General features: G+C 41.3%; 1 protein-coding gene across 1 annotated transcript; it reads left to right on the plus strand.

Moving 5' to 3' along the window:
- The first annotated feature begins 1,109 nt into the window (after window positions 1–1,109).
- Window positions 1,110–9,479, plus strand: ciartb (circadian associated repressor of transcription b). The gene is made up of 6 exons (XM_080027900.1): window positions 1,110–1,224; window positions 3,576–3,993; window positions 4,351–4,426; window positions 5,050–5,128; window positions 6,965–7,091; window positions 7,732–9,479. Exons 2-6 carry the CDS (start codon window positions 3,616–3,618, stop codon window positions 8,134–8,136), a joined length of 1,065 nt encoding a protein of 354 aa, XP_079884026.1. The 5' UTR covers window positions 1,110–1,224; window positions 3,576–3,615; the 3' UTR covers window positions 8,137–9,479.
- Window positions 9,480–19,375: the final 9,896 nt, after the last annotated feature.

The following is a 19,375-nucleotide window of genomic DNA, read 5'->3' on the forward strand; positions in this document are numbered from 1 at the left end:
CAATGTGTCCTACAACAAAAAATAAACATGCAGGACACTCTCTGCATGTCAATTTGCACCTGCAGTCACAGCCAGTTTTGCATGTTAAAAATGATTCACAGTTTAGAGGCAGGAGCTCTTTTAAAGATGAGTAATGTTAAGTAATGACAAATTAATTGGATTATGATACACCTTCATTTATCATAGCCTAATCACTCACCACTTTAGAGGCCCTGTATTACTCACATGAAAACTGAGTTCAATTTGAGTGGTGGAAAGTAACACAGTCCACTTAATAATTGCTAAATATGCTTCAATTTTGCCTATATACTTTAATTCCATTCTATATACTTTAATTCCATTCTATATACTTCAACTCCACTGAAAATACTGTAGGCCTACTTTTTACTTTACTGTATTGTTTAGTTAAGATACTAGATACTTTTAAGATGACAAATGTACGAATGAATTGAAACTGTTAAAATTTGTTACACCTGGACATTTAATGTAACAGTTTACGTCACGTGATAATAACACCGCCTAATGACTGTTTTTTTTAGGTAGGCCTACGCTTCTTTGGGAACATTTTCTTTGTGTGGTAGGCCTAATTGCTGTTTCAGTTAGGCCTAAATAAATAATCTCAAAAGGCTACTTCTTCCACCATTTATTTTATATTTAGATAAATAGTTTTTAGGCAGAACAATTCCTGTTCAAAGATAGTCTGCCCAAGTGCCCTTGAGCAAAGTCTCACGGTCTCTGACCATCACTGACTGCGCCTCTTACCGGGCCTTTCAGCTTATTGACATGCCACAAGTAGGCACCATCATCCAGAAGTTGATACACCGAGGAAGAATGCCTGTAGAATGACCGAAAACTAGCCCTGGGTTGACTTTTCGCCCAGCTGCTGAAATGAAACCGATCCGCGTGTCCACGTGTCTGTACCATTTCCATGTCGTTTGCATATGTAAACGGGCCTCGCCTATCGCTCCGCGGCTGCACAGGGAGAACGAGCCGATTTGTCCGTCGAGGACGTTCGAGGAGCCAATGGGAGCGCCGGTCCTCGCTGGTCCCGCCCCCACCCCCAGACACGTTGCCTTGGGAGAAGCAACACGGGCCGATCACTGGCTCTAGTGTCTCCCAACTCACTCACTCGCGCGCACGTCCAGCACGTCAGCTGCTGTCAGTCCGGCTGGATATACCGCTGAACAACGAAAGAGTTTGACCAGCCGCTCCATCCTGGTGAAGGTAGGCTACGTGCCTCGCTGATCCAGACCCACCTCAGATACATCACTAGTACCATACTGTTACGCTGTTTATTAGGCTACTATGCGTGGAGGTGAAACGATGTGTTATTTTATTTCGGCTATTTTCATCCAGAGGAATTTGGCGCAGACAGGATGATCGCAAATAGGAAAATAGTTGTATTTGTGGTGAAGCAGCAATGATGTGACGTGACTTAGGCGTGACAGTGATAGTGATTGCTGTCTGCTTTCCTGGCTTTATAATCTAACAGTGCACGCTGCCAAATTTACTATGACTGATGAGGAAGTCCATTGTGTCTGTGTGACCCAACTGATGTGAGAGCTGCATTTTAGGCGGATCGATCGCATCATGCACTTTAGCATAGATTTTGTTCTTTTCTCTCGGGGAAACGTGGTGATGTTTGATCTCCGGATGATGGAATTATTCTCATGATACATTTTTCTCACTATTTATTTATTTATTTTTCAATTAGCTTGTAGCCTATATAGGCTCCTGTTTGAAGTGATGGGCATCTCATGTTCACGTGCCCCACCTACTCAGAGACAGGGAGATTATAAAGGCTATCTGGTATTTTATCAAACAGATGTTGGCTATGTTGTTTAAAAATCATATCTAACTAGGAGCTGTTATCAGCTATAGAGCAGCAATTTGGATTGCTGTCTGAAATAGCCTACTGAAAGACCTCAGGCCGCATATGGAGGTGCATTAAAGGTCCCCGGAGAATGGATATTTGAATTAATGCTGAAAAGAATATCATATGGCACTCACTTGTACCATATGAATTTTATCCCTGTGCTGAATATAATGTTTGATGTAATATTTATATCATAAGAAGTGGCTTCTGGTTATGCTTTCACTGATTTTGTTTTGGCATTCCGCAGGAAGTCTTCTCATAGAGAAGCTCAGACATGTAACTGAGAAGTTCATTGTTTTATAGGACGTATGCTAGGATACACGATATTTGGGATGTGTAATGCAATATGATAGCCTATCCAACAAGAAATTTGATAATGGACACTATGTGCACCTTAACATATGTTCTGAGCTTTAATTGATAAAAATGCCCCTTCTTTATTATGCTATACATATATTACAATTAGATTCATAAGTGGAGATACATTTTAATTTAATATACAGCAAACACAGTTTGTATGACAATTCCATGTTATGTCTTGATACTGTTTCATTCTAAGGTCTCAACATTTGGAAATACAACACACTCACTATTTTAATACATCCCTGTTGTTTGGCTGGCTGGTCACTGAACAGAATTTTTTTTTTTCACAATATTTATCTTCGCTCGTCGTGGTACGTTTCAGCTTGTAGAATCATTCAATCTCTGCTCCACCCTCCTCCAGAAACAATTAGATCAGAAGGTGGTCATCCAGAGACAAAGAAACAGGGAGAAATCAACCCTCCTTTCCCCTCAAATTTCACGGGAAAAGGGGCGCAATGCCATGCCTCAACCTCTCAAAACACGGAAAATAATCTGTGGAAAAATTTGGTTTTCACTTCCTTCGTCAAATCACCACTGACTGAGGAAACATGTTGGGAAGATGTAAAGAACCCGCAACGAAATTGAACCCCCGTGAAGACCATTCGGTCAGAGGAGTTTCAATCCACATGGCATTCTCCATGTTGGTAACAAACAGTGCCTGTCCCTCATTTTATAAAATCCCTTTTTTTTAACGCTACACAAGTGTCACTTGTGTTGATGGGGAGGGCTGCAGTCTGAGGCACTGGTCGTCATGGTGGCAGACCCCTGCCCCCTTTGAGTAAACAAGCCTTCAATGTTTATGTATTATTGTGGCGGTATAGCAGCTGGCAGGCCGGCTCTGGGAGCCTGAATGGGGAAAAATACTTGAAATCTTCGGAAATTTGAAGATTTATGGTGACAATAATTATGGGATATTAGGTTGTTTAGTCCCCGGGTGCTTGATGGTCCTTGCAGGATCGTCGTGGACATTAGGATGTTTGCTTTTGATGGCGGCTAGTCTGTGTTTACTGGCTCAGGTGTTGCAACTGAAAAACAAACAGGTCATTGTGGTCTCAACAACTGTACTCTCGCTGCCACCATCTGCTCAGAGTGGTCCGCTGTGTCTCTGCCTTTAATCTTGTTTGCCAGGTCAGAGGTGCAAGTGTATCTTCAATCCAGACTTACCTGCAATGTTTTCCCGACTCTTCAGTAGGGTATTCTGGCTGCTATTGCATAAACTACCACTGTTATATAGCTCACATGTGTTACTTTGTAGCTGAAGTAGCTCTGAACCTCCTCTCTGTGCCCTTTACACCCCTGTGCATTTTAGTTACCATGTCTTTTGTCCCTCTACCAGGTCAGTGATGATCAGTGCTAGTTAGAGCCTGCAGCCGAGGATGTCTGCCACGGATTCAGACAACTCCATTGACTGGCTGGCTAGTGACAATGAGGACAACGAGTGTGACCGCGAGTTTGACTGTACTGGAGAGCACAGCCAATCAGATGCCCATCCATCCCTCAGCTCCCCACCACACCTGGGCCCTTCTATGGGCAGCCAGGTGAGGGAGGCCTCCAGCCAAGGCTCTCCTCAAGGCTGCAAGGGCGCACGGGACAGCACCATTGGACAGTATAAAACGCACAAAGGAGGAAAAGCTAACAACAAGAACACTCAGCAGCAAGCACCGAAGAGACGTCACAGCTCCGCGGAGGAGGAGCGCAAAGAACGACAGCTCAATTCCAATGTGTCAGAGAGAAAACGGCTTTTCAGCAGCAAGGTGAGTCCCTCTCTGACTTTAAGGTCGGTCTCCCACAGGAGGTGGTTGGCAGCCAGGCAGTGTCAGCTAAACTAGGGCGTGCCCTCTCACCTACATTGACTCAGCTGCTGCTTGCACAGAGTGTACAAGCAGATGTAGTCATGCTCCTCTAAAGAGAACTACAGTTATTATTTAATAAGTGAAAATCAGTCAACAAAGCATTAGGGAGGGGTGGACCAAATCAAATTGAGCTACTTTTATACAAATATGTATGGCGGTTTGCGGAAGCCACTTTAATATCAGCTTTTTTCAACATCGTCATTTTGAGCATGTTTTGACAGAGATATCACCTACAAATGAACCTGTTTTCCTTTTCAGTGCATGGAGCTGCAGTGTTACATTCATCCACTGTCATTGATCTTGGACGGACTTCGTTCAGGGAGATACAGAGAACGTAAGTTGATCCTTTTACATCTTCTCTGCCTTTGTATGTTGAGAAATACACACATGTCTGTTCCTCTGTCTATCCCTATCTGCTCCTGCGTTTTCTTGTGTCTCGAAGAAAAACAATAGACAAAGACAGCGTGCCACTCTTTATGGAATAGAAAGAGAGATCTGAGAGCCAGATATCGAAACAGATATTGTCGTAACTACACTGTTTTAAAATGTTCCATTTTAGAGGTAACATTTAAATTTAAATGATCTCTTCGCCAGTTGAAAACAACTTGTAAATCAATCAAATTGTTTGGCAGAGAAGAGTAAGAACCTACTGTACCACAGTCACCAATAAACGGCTGCTGTTTTTGAGTTTTATGATAAGCATTATAAGGGTCTCTGGAAGATACTGCCATGTTGTGACAAGCTCTGAAAACTGCTTAATTTGGGATTTCAAACCAAGACCTTGTGTGACCCAACACTTCCTGGCCACAGAGGCAGGGAGGTATTGGGAGCTATTGCCTCACATACACACACACACAAACACACACACACATTTCACACGACCCATCTGTTTCACAGACTCAACAGTGCCGTCAACACAGCTCATGTGGCTCATTGTACAACCTTAATCTTTTCCAGGACTCAGCAGTTTCCAGGAGAGTGTGGCCATGGATAGGATCCAGAGGATCATGGGTGTCTTGCAGAACCCCTGTATGGGGTAAGTGTCCTCATCTTGGCCTACATATTATATTCTGTGTGTATCTCCTGTGTAGTTTTTTATAGCTAGAAATACATTTGGAAACATATATGGGCTTTGTCCAGCCTGTGCTGCCTGTGCAACCATTCTGATATTACTGAAATAGAGAACCTCTTTTGCTTCAGAGCTTCCTCCAATCCAATCCCACTAACTATACGATACATTAAAACTTAGCATACAATTAATAGCTAGAAAGGGTTTGGTTTGCGGGGGGTCAGAGTGTGCCTGTGACACATGGCTCACAGCAGGTTGCCCTGTGAGGAGCTGCTTTCCCCACACATTCAGGATAAATGAACTGCTGAGATGGCCGGCTCTCGCTGTAGCTGGGCATCTTGTTAAAAATGTATCAGGCACGAATGTGGGAGCAGCACACTTGTGTCTGCTTGATTAGCTCTCAACTGGCCAGACAGTATAATATAGTATGATATCACCTCTGTAGAGGATACAGTCTCAGCCCCTGTAAAACGTGCTTGTTTTACATCACAAAGCAGTTAAGGCTGCCATTCTCATGCTCTGTAACGTTCCATTTTGTGAAATTTAGAAAAAAGACAATATGGTTGAAATTAATATCAATATCTCTTATAAAAATGTGTATGACAATATGTTAATTTCTGATCAATTACATAATGAAAGTGACGTGTATTTTGTCTGACATTTTGAGATATAAAAAACTCTTTATTTTACAATATGTCCGTCAAAATGCTTTGTCAGAACAACAGTGAAAAACCTGATGGGATTTCATATACAATGACATGAAAGCAAATCATATTTCAGAAGCTGCAACTTGTGATTATCGATTGTAAAAATGGTTTTAAGCATTTAAGATTCAATAAATGAACAATAAAACTAATAATTGGACATCAACATTTTATTGAAAAACTGCATATTATGATGATCATAGTGCACGCTATGATTACACTGAACGTCTAAATCAAAAAGCAGCTTCATGTAGCATTTTCGGCAGCCTGTCACTGCAAGGCTTTGCATCAAGGTATACAAGATAATATAAGATAAAGTGCTACCGAGCTTGGCACAGCCTAATTGGAGCCCTCACCCACCAGCTGCTGCCTTCATATGGGAGACAAAGAGTGGGTGTGGCAGGCTCTCTGCAGACAGCCGGGGCAGAGGCTGGAAGGTGGACCAAACCCCTCCCTCCCTCACTCAGTCGCTCCCTGTGCCTGCTCTGTGTTACCAGCTGGCAGACCCTGCAGCAACACAATGGTAGATAGGATCAAAGTGACTTTTTTAGCAGTCACTGTTGCGGGTAATCTTTCACATGAATTTAACATGCTCTGAATGGTGTATAGCAGGAAGGTCCTGATCATATGACACGGGCTAATCCCCTACCCACCATCTGCCTGTGTGAGGTGGGATTTTAATGGGACACTGCTCTCTGCTGCCCACCTCCAACCAGATCCACGTCACCACTCGATTAGGGTTATTTTCACCGTGACGCTGTTGGAGAGCACTGTGGCTTTGGTGTGTATATTTAGAGGCGAGTAGAACTATTATGCATCAGGCCACGTGTGGGCTCCAAACATGTGAGAAATGTACCCCCCCCCCCAACCACACACACACACACACACACACACACACGGAGTACAGGCGTTGCTCAGTGTTCCGCAAGATTGCATATTTCCTGTGTGAGTTTGATGGAGAGATAAGATTGGCAAGATTTTTAGTAGATTTTTCAGATCCGTTAATTATTACTAAAGTTAATGTTTTTCTCTCTCTCTTTCCCCTTATCTCTCTGTTTCTTTCTCTCCATCCATCCCTCCTTTCCTTTTTCCTTCTCAGGGAGAAATATATTAATATCATTCTAAAAATGGAGGAAATGCTGAAGAGCTGGTTCCCTAACGTAAAACTCCAAGACCAAGTCACTGTCACCCCTACCGAGGAAGCCGTTCCTGTCAAGAAACCGAAGGTAAAGTTGTAAAAATAAGAGCAAAGAAAGAAAAGAAGAATATCTATTATTATTTAATCTGAGGTCTTGGAGAGGGAGGGAAGGATTAGAAGCTATTTTTTGCTGAGGTATTACTGCAGTCTCAGGTTTCGCAAAGAACAATGGCAGAGGAGAAGAGGTAATTTTGTAGGAGTGTCCCTGAGGGGATAGGAAAGGTCACAATAGGCAAGAACATTCCTCAGCGTTTAATGGGTGAGGATTTATTTTCTGTGTCCACTCCTGACATTCTTTCCGATAAACAGGAACTTCATGTACCTTTTTTCCGTTCAGTCATCACTAAGAAGCTGTTTTGCACTTGAACTCAACTAAGCTTGGAGCAAAACAGTTGCTTCAAAGCCACTAAATTCATTATTTTCATATTAACAATGGATGATATTACTATAACGAGAAAGGGGTTACCACAGAGAATTATCACCCAATTCTGCAATTCTTAGCTCTACATTTGACCTCATTGTTTTGGTGTTACAGGAATGAAGTAAGCACCTAGCTAGGGCTACAGATATCCAGTAAAGACCAAAACAGACCTACAAGGATCTATTATTATGTACAGTTACAGGACTTAATAAATTAAATTAAAGTGTGTTCTCTTATTTCCTAAAAGCTATCTCCATTGACCACCACTGCAGCCGTGAGCCACGTCACCGTCAGTGAATCCTCGGCCGGGGGCCCCAAAGCCCTGCGAGTCACCGACCTCACTCCTCCCGCAGCCTACTCCGCCAGTAACCTGAAGTGGCTCCACACGTCACCCATCTGCTCCCACACAGCGGAGCAGGCCCAGGCCCAGGCCCAGGCCCAGGCCGGCCCCAGGCACCTGCTGGCCCCCACACACAGAGACCTTACGCAGGACAACGCTGTGTCCTCCAGCACAGACAGCCACACTAAGACTAAGGACTCGCTGCCCAGAGGCAAAATCAACGCGCCCTGCCTAGAGAGGCTCCTTAAATCCACAGAAAGCATCATCACACGCAAGGGGACGGGCGCTTTGATGGACAGCAGCTGGTCCTAGTCCACACACAGAGGACTGGGTGTCTGGCTGTTAGGGAACACACAGCCCAGCCTAGCCTAGCCTTTGCCTTCCCAAACCCTGCCGGGAGCCAGTCATCCTCGCTTAGCCCATTCCAGCCTTCAGTGGGAGACGGGAGCCATTCAAAAAAGGGACATCACAGATTTGCTCTTCAATGTGGAAGCAGTGTCGATGGACATGTTGTTGTACTCTCTGTATGGGAAATGTGCCCTCTCTGACATGACACGTGTCGCTTTAATTCCCTTTTTGTTGACTTATCTTTGTTTGTTTTTTTGTTTGCACCCTTAAATAGCGTGTGTGTGTGTGTGTGTGAGAGAGTGAGAAGGACAGATTTCACATGCCCAGACCACCGGAGCTCATAATGATTTCCCAACTCAATTGTTCCCCACCGGCTTGTTGTAGACGCAATAACACAGTTTGAGTATCTGTGAAAACCGCCATTATGCCTGAAAGGGAAAGAAACGCAGGAATAGTTTTCTGCTGGAAGGTATTCAGATATCCAGAGGTGACGGTGGTTGACATATTGTCGTGTTGAAAACGTGGGTGAAATGTGATGTTATTTTCTCCCTCCACCTCCCCACCCAAACAATGACTCCACCCTTAAGTTAATTGATGTGACTGTTACTTACATTTGTATACTTTATAAATAAGTATTTTTTGGTACAACTGTTCTACCTCAGCGGGCACCACGTCACAGTAAGTGAGAAGGAATGTGAACGCTACGCTCAAAAGTCTGGACAGCTCACCAGATCCGCAGTGAGCCAAACAGTCTCTAACAGCGAGCACAGCAGTGTGAGTCGTTCTGCTTGTGCAAACAGGGGGATGCTCTCTCTATGGGGATGCTCTCGTGGCCGGGCTGGCGCCATTGTAAAGAATGTCAACTGCAGATTTCTTTCTCGAGTCTCCCAGTAGAAGGCAAACAGTGCCTGTAACGTCAAGCTGTGCCTGTAAGCCGGTTTGAAAATAGCGAGAAAACCGTTCGGAATACCTGCTCCTCTAAGGGATGTACAAAATCAGGAATTCTCACTCTCCTGCCATTTTCATGTTTCGAAGTAAATTATTCAGATCTTGCCAACTACTTTCTGTGGTGGAGTAGAACAATTCTTTTATTTTGCCACAGAACTGGACAGTGTGTTAGACCAGCAGAGAGGGACAAGGTATTTCTCTGTGTGTAAATCTTACAGAAAAGGTTGTCGAGTTACCCTGAAATGTGGCCTTTATAGTGTGAAATTTTATACTTTCAAAATAAATGTGTTTTTTTTGTTTGATGCAACATGGCTACAGATTGTGTTATTGTTGAATGTTCTTAAGGCCGCCTGGTGGAAGAGACCTGAAATGCAGAGAATCAGCAGCAGCAACTGTTAAATGTCTCTGTTAAATGTCCCCATAAACGAGACTTTATGTAAGCAACATCTCCCACCATGAATTTGTCACGATTCAATATCATATCTCTTTTGTTCTATTGATTCACTCTGCTCCTTCACCTTTTATGTTGAGTGAAATTTTCAGGACTGCTTTGCAGTAACACAAAGGGTTTTATTTTAAAGGGCAAGACGCAAGGGGAAATACCAACCGTGTCAGCAAAAGGAATCTATGAAATAGCCCTTTTAAAGTCTCAGCCGAGCTCAATTAAGCATCAAAGAAGCCAAATGAAAGGTTATCTGATTTATATCACATTTGGACCAATTATAGGGCAAGTGGAATGGGAACACTCAAAGGAATAATATGATTTATTGTTTGCGAGGCAGGATGTAATTTTCAGCACTTGGCTTCTGCTGTACAGACAAAGTGAAATGCCTGCGTTTACAGAGAAAATGTACTAGCTTGGTACAGCTTCACATTTCTCAGAAAGCATCTCCATCATGGGTAAAGGTTTGAAAGTGTTGTCTCTTCATACATACGCTGATCTGCTTTCACAGGCCTGTAAACAAACCAGTCTTTTAAGTTATGAGGACTGTGTGTCAACTCATACAATGTAAATGAGAGCTAATGATGGAATGAGTTTTCATAATTTAAATATAAAATGAAATGATAGATAGATAGATAGATAGATAGATATTGCAGATATCGCTTGTTCAGGAACAAGCAATAAAGCTACTGCAAATGAAACCGTGACGTTTCTGTACTGTATAGGCACAGAAAAGAAACAACTGTAATTCAACAACTCTATTTCAAAAACTGAATACTGCCATCTGTAGGTGAAAAGGTAATTGTTGTGAGCTCATCCATCGTTTGCTCTGTTAACAGAATTGCTGAACCTTTCTCGTCCATGAGGAAATATGACATTAAGCATGATCGCTGTGGTCAACAGGACAGATCACAACAGCGGCTTTCTTATTTCCCTTATTCTCATTTAGAGAAAACGCATGCTTTTAAAGTGGAACCAGATGCTGCTTTGGAGTCACCTTTATTTGTGTAAGCCAACCTTGATTAATTTGAACATTTTTGTGGAGCCCAAGTGCAGATTCGATTTCAGTCATCTTCTGCCAGACCCATTTTATTCTCTTCTGTCAGCCTCAGCAAGAACATGGTGTGATCACAGAGGGTGAAAACAGAAGTTTTGTGGGAGTAGTGTGACCTGGAAAGGAATTTGTAAGGAAATGGCGGAGATTAAAAATCATTTCTACTATTTTTTTAAATGTCCTCCTCTAAAATACACCATCTAGTCACATGTCTCTTTCTCTAGATTAAAAGGGGGTGATTGGCAGGAGTAAAAGGGGGTCGATTACCCAGACTGCATTGTTTCAGTGTTAGCCGCCCCAGATTCCATCTCCTAGGGCAAGGCTGGACTCACGTCACGTGCATGGACGAGCTCACGGCATCCATGTCCAAAGACAGCTGGCACAGATCTGCTCTGAAAAGGGAAGCTGTTATGAATGTAAGGAAGAGCTGCATAAACAAAATAAGGCACCTTTCTCATAAAGCTCTGTGAGGAAGTTGGACCAAATCACATTGGGCAGAGATAAGGCTGCCAATGGTGAACACGTGATTTCACTGTAGAGAAAAAAGAGAAAGGAATATTTGGATATAATCCAAAAGAAGATTAAGTTACTTTTGGGTGCATTACAAAACAAAGAAATGTGCTACAAAGGCCTGTTTAAAAAAAAAGAAGATATATATGTTTTTTGGAGGAGGCTTCTCATATTTTTTGTGCTTTCTTTTTAAATATTTTTGATTGATTAATTGTGCATTTAACTGTATAAGTGGTTCCCAAATTACTACCCACTTAGTACCACTGTGAAGCTACATTACCACGTACAATAAATCATATTGCTTTCCATTTTAAAGGCTCACAGAGGTTATGATTTACAAAAATTATTGATGTCCAATTTAACCCTCTGAGGTCTAGGGGTATTTTCTCCGATTTTACATACTTCTATAAATACCTATTTCAAATGTGCAAGAAGATAAATTATACCAAAGTGTTTTATATGGAAATGTTCAGAACACATTAGGCCTTTGTTTTCTGAGGTCTACTTATGTCCTAGACCATTGTGTATATAAATAATTGGCTTAAATGCTGAAAAATATATTGCGATTTTTGAAAAACCTGGAAATTTGTGTGAAAGAAGAACCTTTAGTCATCCTGTTGAGTTGTTTTGGCTCTTGAAATTGCTTCTCCTAAGCCTTAGCTTCAAAAATGCAGTGGAAATCTTCCAAAACACAGTAGGGGAGTGCACAAAACATGACTAATATAAAATTTGGTCCAGACGCTTTTTGGTAGACATGTTGTCTCTACTTTCAAAAAACATTAGGAAATTAGACTGAATGAAGACTTTGAACCACATATGATGATTCATGGGATGTATACTAATAAAAGAGGAAGCATCACAAAACATTTTTCAAACAAACCATTAAGTAAATATAAAAACAATAATAATAAACAATTTTCACACTATGTATATACTCTATGCACTATTTACAAGCTAAGTGGTAGCTGGGGAGCTTCTGGGTCTTGCTTCTCACAGTGTTTTCTAAGCCTGTAAGGGACTGACAGTATCACAAGAACATTCCCCGGAAACAGGAGAGCCTCTAGTTTGAGAGCCATATCTTCAGGGAGATATTAATAAAGATATGCGCGCACCTCAGAGGGTTAAAGCAATGTTCCAAAATGTGGGTAAAACTACAAAGCCTTATCATTAACGAAGAAGATATGGAAGCCTTTTGTTGCAAGCATTCAAAGGCTGGTGGAAAAGAGGGGAGGAGATGAAGGGGAAGGACAGGTCTGTGGTTCCAGTTGCAAAAAAAAAAAACAGAAGGAATAATAAATAAAGCGTCATTCTCTCCAGTTACCCTTTCATTGTAAATTGGCCTTGATTTGAGCTCCAGCTGAGTGCAAAATGACAAGGCGGGTGTGCTGTTGAATCAGAGCCAAGGTGGCGGTACTTCGCTCTGCTGCAGTTATTTATATGCGCTGTATCTATGTTATTAATTTTTTCAAGATTTTCAAGATGGAAAGAGGCAGCTGTGGAGTCACAATCTGGTAGACATAGTATGAAGTGAGAAAAAAAAACTCTGTGCAATAAAAAGCTGTCATTTACTCAGTATTGGTAGTGAGTGAATACAGGGCAGATCATTGCAGCATATCCTCGGCAAACTTTAAAAAAAAAAGTGGTGAAATTTTGGTGTACATTTTCCAACCTAAGAAGCCTACTCTGTGTACGACCACAATGGCTATACAGTCTTTAATCTAGCATTTTTCCATCACAGGTTTTTCATAATTACATTGTGTGACCACAACCGCAATGTTAACCGGCTAGAATGTCATACCCAGACATGTATTAATTACTCTGTGTTTAACCCCCCAAATCTTAAATGTCACATCCCTGAGTGAATAATAAGGTCTCAAACTCAATGGTGACTTGATGTTTTGGACATGAAATAAAGGCATACACTGCTTTCGTTATGAGCAATCAGTGTCATTACATTTTACAGGATTTACAGGTTGTTAGAGCAGCAGGAGTCGCGAGAGAGGACAGCGTGTTTCAGGACGTTCTGTCAATTCACACAAGACTGTTGCACATTTGGATCTGATCCATAGAGCAGGGAAAGGACTCATTATGTTATTATGAACTGTACAGCTGATTCATTCCCACCCCCACAGAGATAATGGTCTCATCTGTCAAAGGAGCGTGCACCTTTAATTAAGAGACCTGAGAACCTAAAATATCCCCTGCTCAGTTATTAGAAGAGCGTGTTATACAAATGATGAAACAATACAGTGCAATTTATTGGTTTAAATCAATGGGGAGACAATAAGAAATGGTGAGCATTTTGTATTAGCAGCAGGTAGCTCTGGTCAGTCATTGTCTCAGCTTTCTTTAGCCATATGGAAACAAGGCAACTTTTCTACACATAACACAAAACAAATGTATTTTTAGAGCTTGATGTTAATCATTTATAGTTTAATTTCACTGTGTATTGACACAATTAATGTTGCTTTCTCCGATAGGTTATCCTCTGTCCTTTTAGAAGTAAGAACAATGTTCAAAGAGCTCTTTTGCACATCTGCATGGGTTGTCGAAGCAGAATAAATTCTGAATATTTCCTCAAATACCAGGCATTTGATACTTCAGACAGTAAAAACCAAATGGCGCATGGTACCTGCACAAGAATGCAACAGAAATGGCATGTTTGAGGTTGAAATTAAATCATACTGTAGGTGATAAGTTGCTGCGGTCATTCATCATATCAGTTAACATTATATCCAAGTAACTTCTTGAATGATAGACATAATATGTTGACATGGACTTTTTTAAATAAATGAAAAAATTCTGTGCTCTCACAAAGTGGCCAGCTGTCACTGACTTAACAACAACACAGACTGTTTTTTCTCTCTCCCGTTTTTTTCACGGGTTAATTTCAATGCAGTTTATCAGGGAAATGAAGACCGTCAGTGCCACAGAGGCTAATTATGCTGCACGAGGCATCCTCAAGCCCTCATACCACAGCCATCCGCAGATTGCCGGCTAATTATCTGTACTTACTCTCTTGTAGCAGAGGAGCAGAACTGATTCTTGTGGGCTTTTTGATCACCCTGTAAAAGAACAAACAACGAGCGTTTTAGCCCAGTGCATTTGGGAATCATCACATCCCTTTCGGTGTTTGTATATTCTCCATATGGACATGCATGTTTTCCAAAATATGTGGCTATGTGACTGAAGGGAAAGTGGACAGTATTGCATTAAAACAAAGGTGACATTTGGATGTATGGACCACAACACCAAAAACATTCAAAAACAAGACAAGAGGTCTGTAAAAATGCGTATAATGGATCAAAGGCATATTAAACATATTAACTAAGAATAATAATAGTGCTTTTAAAATATTGGCCTGAGGCATTATCTGTCTGCCACATAAATCAGTGGCCCATTTTACGACTTTGTAAGATCCGCAGTTGATTTTGTACAAAACACAACTTTGATGAAAAGGTCAACCATCAAATTACAGACTTCGCCTGAAGGGGTGTCATCCTCAGGGACCTAATGAGCAACACCCGTCACCTTATTGGATCCAATCCGCAGGTACTAAGGAAACAGTGTGCAATGGATTGAGTGTGTGTGTGTGTGTGTGTGTGTGTGTGTGTGTGTGTGTGTGTGTGTGTGTGTGTGTGTGTGTGTGTGTGTGTGTGTGTGTGTGTGTGTGTGTGTGTGAGACCACTAACAAAGACACGTCACTTGGTGACATATCAGGAGCACAGAGCCTAAATATGGCCTCCCTTCATTAGCTCATTTCCAAGAATAGGGGGGCAGACTGTGCTCTTGTAGGTATGAATAATGGAAGCAGCCTCCTTGAGCTCATTTCCAGGGAGTGATCATCGTGCTGGAGTATGGCCCTAATGATCACACAGATAAAGTGAGAGGCTTGCATTCATGATTAATGCCCTCAGGTCTGTCTCCAGAGTTACACAGCCTCTGCTGTCACAACTTCTGCCGGCTCTATTCACCCAGCACAAAAGTGCCACGTGCCCCTGAGTCACCAGGGACCAAAGATGTGCTGTTGCCATTTGTCAACACGCACAGTTAGCTGTAATATCAGAAATACATGTATCATTTTGAATACAATACCCACACAGGTAATTCATACAATTTGCATGGCACATGTGGTTTATTGGTGTAAATAAATTACAAAATACTTACAGTTGCAGATTGAATCTAGAGAACCATACTTATGAGTTTTTCACACAAGTAAATAATACATGTCCTATATTGATACTGTCAATGCTTGTTGAAGGCATACAATGTATCAGTTGATGTGCTTAAATAAGTTATATCTTTGTTTGCTTCATTTGCCTGCACACTTTGTTAATTGTATTTCCTCATGTTTGTAAGCTATGATTAAATCACACCATAAAAGCAATCCTTGGTCCATCCAAGTTTTTTGTCACAACTAAATTCTGTTACATCTACTGTTCACTATTGTTACATCTTACAACTGTATTGATCGTGCTCCAGAAGTCTTTGTCATGCACACAAGGGGGCACCATTGTGAAAGACAAACATGGCATCTCCGGAAAGATACTCCTCTCTGACCACTGTTTTCGATCTTCAGCAATAAGGCTACGTGTTACTTACTGGTTCAATGATGTAATTGTTCCAACAGGGCGGGAACACATATAAGTATTATAATTCACTTTCAGCAGAGGTCTTCCCCCTCCCAAAAAAAAAATCATGTTTAAATTTCTCATATGATTTATGTGTGTGCTTGCACCAGGCTGCCATGATGTGATTTGCAAGATTCATCAAGGTGCCTCACACTTCAGATTTAACTGCAGGTCTGTTTTCTTATTGAGGGTCATTGGGTTGTATCTGCTTCATTGAACCCACTTTACATATAACAGTTTGGCCTCCTGACACACCATTGAGTCAGGAACTGCTCCAATGACCTCATATATCTTTTAATGAAGGACGGAGTTTCAAAATTCAAAGTATAGCGTCTGACCCTTATTTGTCAGTGTAAACGGCCCATCCATCAGATCATCCGACTGTAAGTCTGTTGGAATCCCATGATCCCATAACCCTGTAACTGGCTGTGACTCTGTTACATGAGATGCCTCAGACCTTACTGGATGGGCCGTTGACTGGAAGGCATGTCATTTCACTCTAACAAATGACAAAGCTTCAAAAGGATTCTGCTTAAGTTTCAGTGAGACATGACTGAAATATTTACAGTCACCAAGCCTGGAGATGGACCCTGAGAGAACCCCCCCCCCCTTTCTCTCATTTCATCTTATGCCAGTAACTCACAAGTTGTCATTTAACAGAAACATGCTACTGTAGAGTTAGAGACTCTCTGTATGTCAAGCTGTCAACAGTGTGGTGTGGTGCCGTCCATTTCCCCTTGACAGACATTTTTAAAGCTTTTTAGCTCTGAACAGTGGCATGTTTAGCTCTTTTCCACTCCAGTTATACAGCCTGAAGTAAATAAAAGTCTTGTAAAATGTGTGGCCTATTGCAATAATAATATTTTTTGGAAAAAAAGGTGATTAATGCTAAATGTATTAACAAAGAAGAAAGGAACAGTAGCTCAACTGACTTTTCGCCATCCAAAGCACTATGGATTACAAATAGAATGGTATGTATTATGCTTTCTGTACATCTTTTTTTACTTAAAATGTAAAAATTAAATCACAAACATAAGTTTTTCATGTAAATAAAAGTAAAATGACCCCACTGAGGGTTTCTTCCCACAATGTTTAGGCATAAAGGGGCACATTATTGACCATCAGAGGCCATATGTAACTAAGTAAATTTACTCGAGTGCTGTGCTTAAGAACGAGTTTGAGGTAGGCCTACTTTACTTTACTCAAGTTTTTTCTTGTCACACTACACTCTATACTCCACTACAGTTCAGAAGGAAATACTGACAGCCGCGTTAGTCGCTTTACAAAACAAAACTAAGCTTTTGGCATTATTTTGTAAGGCACAGAAACAGCATTTACAAGTACAGCTAGTGTGATTGGTTGATTGCTTGTTAAACTGTTTTATTTGTCAATTCACACAAGGCTTCACTGAAATGTGTCTTTTGTCATATCCCCTGCATATCCATATCCCCCTAAAGACACCACACTCCAGAGGGGGTCCTCACGCAGGGTCAGCCATAGTACAGCGCCCCTGCAGCAGTTCGGGGTTAAAGGAATACTTCACCCATACGGAACCAGCGTTCTATCATTATAAAATAACTATTATAATATAATTAATGAGGTTTTTCTTCCCTCAGTCTTCCCTTAGCCCAGCTGTCCTGTTAATCCTTACCCTTACTGTGATGTCACAAGAAGGAAACTGTAGGGTTAGACATTGAGACCATAAAACACTCTTTCTGCCTTTTCTCAGGCTAAGATGATCCGATTTACATTTGTTTTGCACATTTATACTAAATAGGATCTCCGAGTTCAATACACCTTCATATTCCAACCGGTGAAGTAGGCCTTTAAGTGACTTGCTCAAGGACACAATGGTAGAGATGGTGGGCACCGAAGATGTAATACCATCCCTCAACTAGTTTTCCAAATAATAACAACCTCCTGTCCGGCGCCAGGTATCAAGCCAGCCACCTCATGGTTACTGGTTGGCCCCTCTTTCCTCTGGGCCATCCTAGTTGTTGTATGAATGTTTACTTTTCATACTGTAGGCGTACAGTTCTTTTTTAGGAGGCAGGACTTGGATTATTAGAATTTTTTCTCAGGACATCACAACACTTCCCAGCAGATCATTGCAGTCAAGGTAAGGACATGTTTTATGCTGAACTATATTATAAAATATCAAGATATTAAAATGTTTGTATTAAAGTAAGGCTTGTTATTTAACTTGCTATCTAGACTAACTGATGTGAGTAAGCTAACTTGCAATGCTAGCTAGCTAGCTCATAGCAATAACAGGATCATGGCTAATGTTAGCTTATCCATTAGGCTACTTATTTTAGCCTGATGAAATCTGTTCCTCTCATTGCAACTGATAATGTGAGGTCTAAGGACATTTTTTGCAGTAGTTTACTTTCTGCTCTCAGGACATATTTTCACAGCTACATGCAACAACATTAATTGGCTGCTCTTAGGGCAATTTACACATACTGCTCTCAGAGCACCTTACAGTATACCTATTCAACATTATTTGGCTGCTCTTAGGGCAACTTTGCTGTGCTACATTCTAATACTGCTATTAGAGCACCTTACAGTATTTCCATCAAACATTCATTGGCTGATCATAGGGCGTTTTTGCTGCATATATTCAAATACTGCTCTTAGAGCACATTGAAGTAGTTTAGTGCAGAATTCATAAACTGGTTTTAGGGCATTTTTGCTGGATATATTCTAATACTGCTCTTAGTTGGCTGCTATAATGACATTTTTTGCATCATATACAGTTGCCATAAGAGCAGCCAATTAATGCTGCATGAAACTACTGTAAGGTGCTTTAAGAGAAGTATTGGAATGTATGTAGGAAAGTTGCCCTAAGAGCAGCCAATGAATGTTAGATGGAAATACTGTAAGGTGCTCTAAGAGCAGTTTTAGAATATATGCCCTAAGAGCAGCCAATGCTTGTTGGATCAAAATACTGTAAGGTGCTTTAGGAGCAGTATTAGAATTTGTGCTGCAAAGTTGCCCTAAGAGTGTAGTGAGTGTTGATGAAAAATTCAAATAATCCTGGGGCGTAGTGAATATAGGGTGTACCATGTTGGCTCAGGCCTTGTTGCAGTGGTCGACCCGTGGACCTTTACTGCTGTCTTCCCCCTATCTCTCTGTCTCCCCATTTCAACTCTGTACTATCAAATAAAGCTTGAAAAAGCAACAAAAAAATAAATAATAATCCAAGTCCCGTCTCCTAAAAATGTGAAATAATCCATGTCGAGCCTCCTGCTGTCCCTGATTGGGCGGCCGAGAGAACCAATGGCATGCAACGCTGCCCTCAGAACTTATTTCAATAACTATAAGTCTACACTGCTTATTGCATTAGACATCATTGTTTATCAGTCGAATAATTTCTGATTATTGGTTACATTATGGGAATCAAGTTTGACCCCATCTAAATCAGGGTATCTCAGCCTCTGTTGCTTTGTCTCTGTCATCCAACTTCTCTGGATCGCATGAGAACATTGTTCATACTTTGATATGCAGTATTGTGTATACACTGGCTTGTGTTCTTGTACTGAACATCAAGTTATTCTGTTATGAGATTTGTACAAAACGGCTTACAGATTTCACACTGACCCATTTGTTGATTAT

Source organism: Ammodytes marinus, assembly GCF_949987685.1.
Source record: "Ammodytes marinus genome assembly, chromosome: 5".
Taxonomy (NCBI): Eukaryota; Metazoa; Chordata; class Actinopteri; order Uranoscopiformes; family Ammodytidae; genus Ammodytes; species Ammodytes marinus.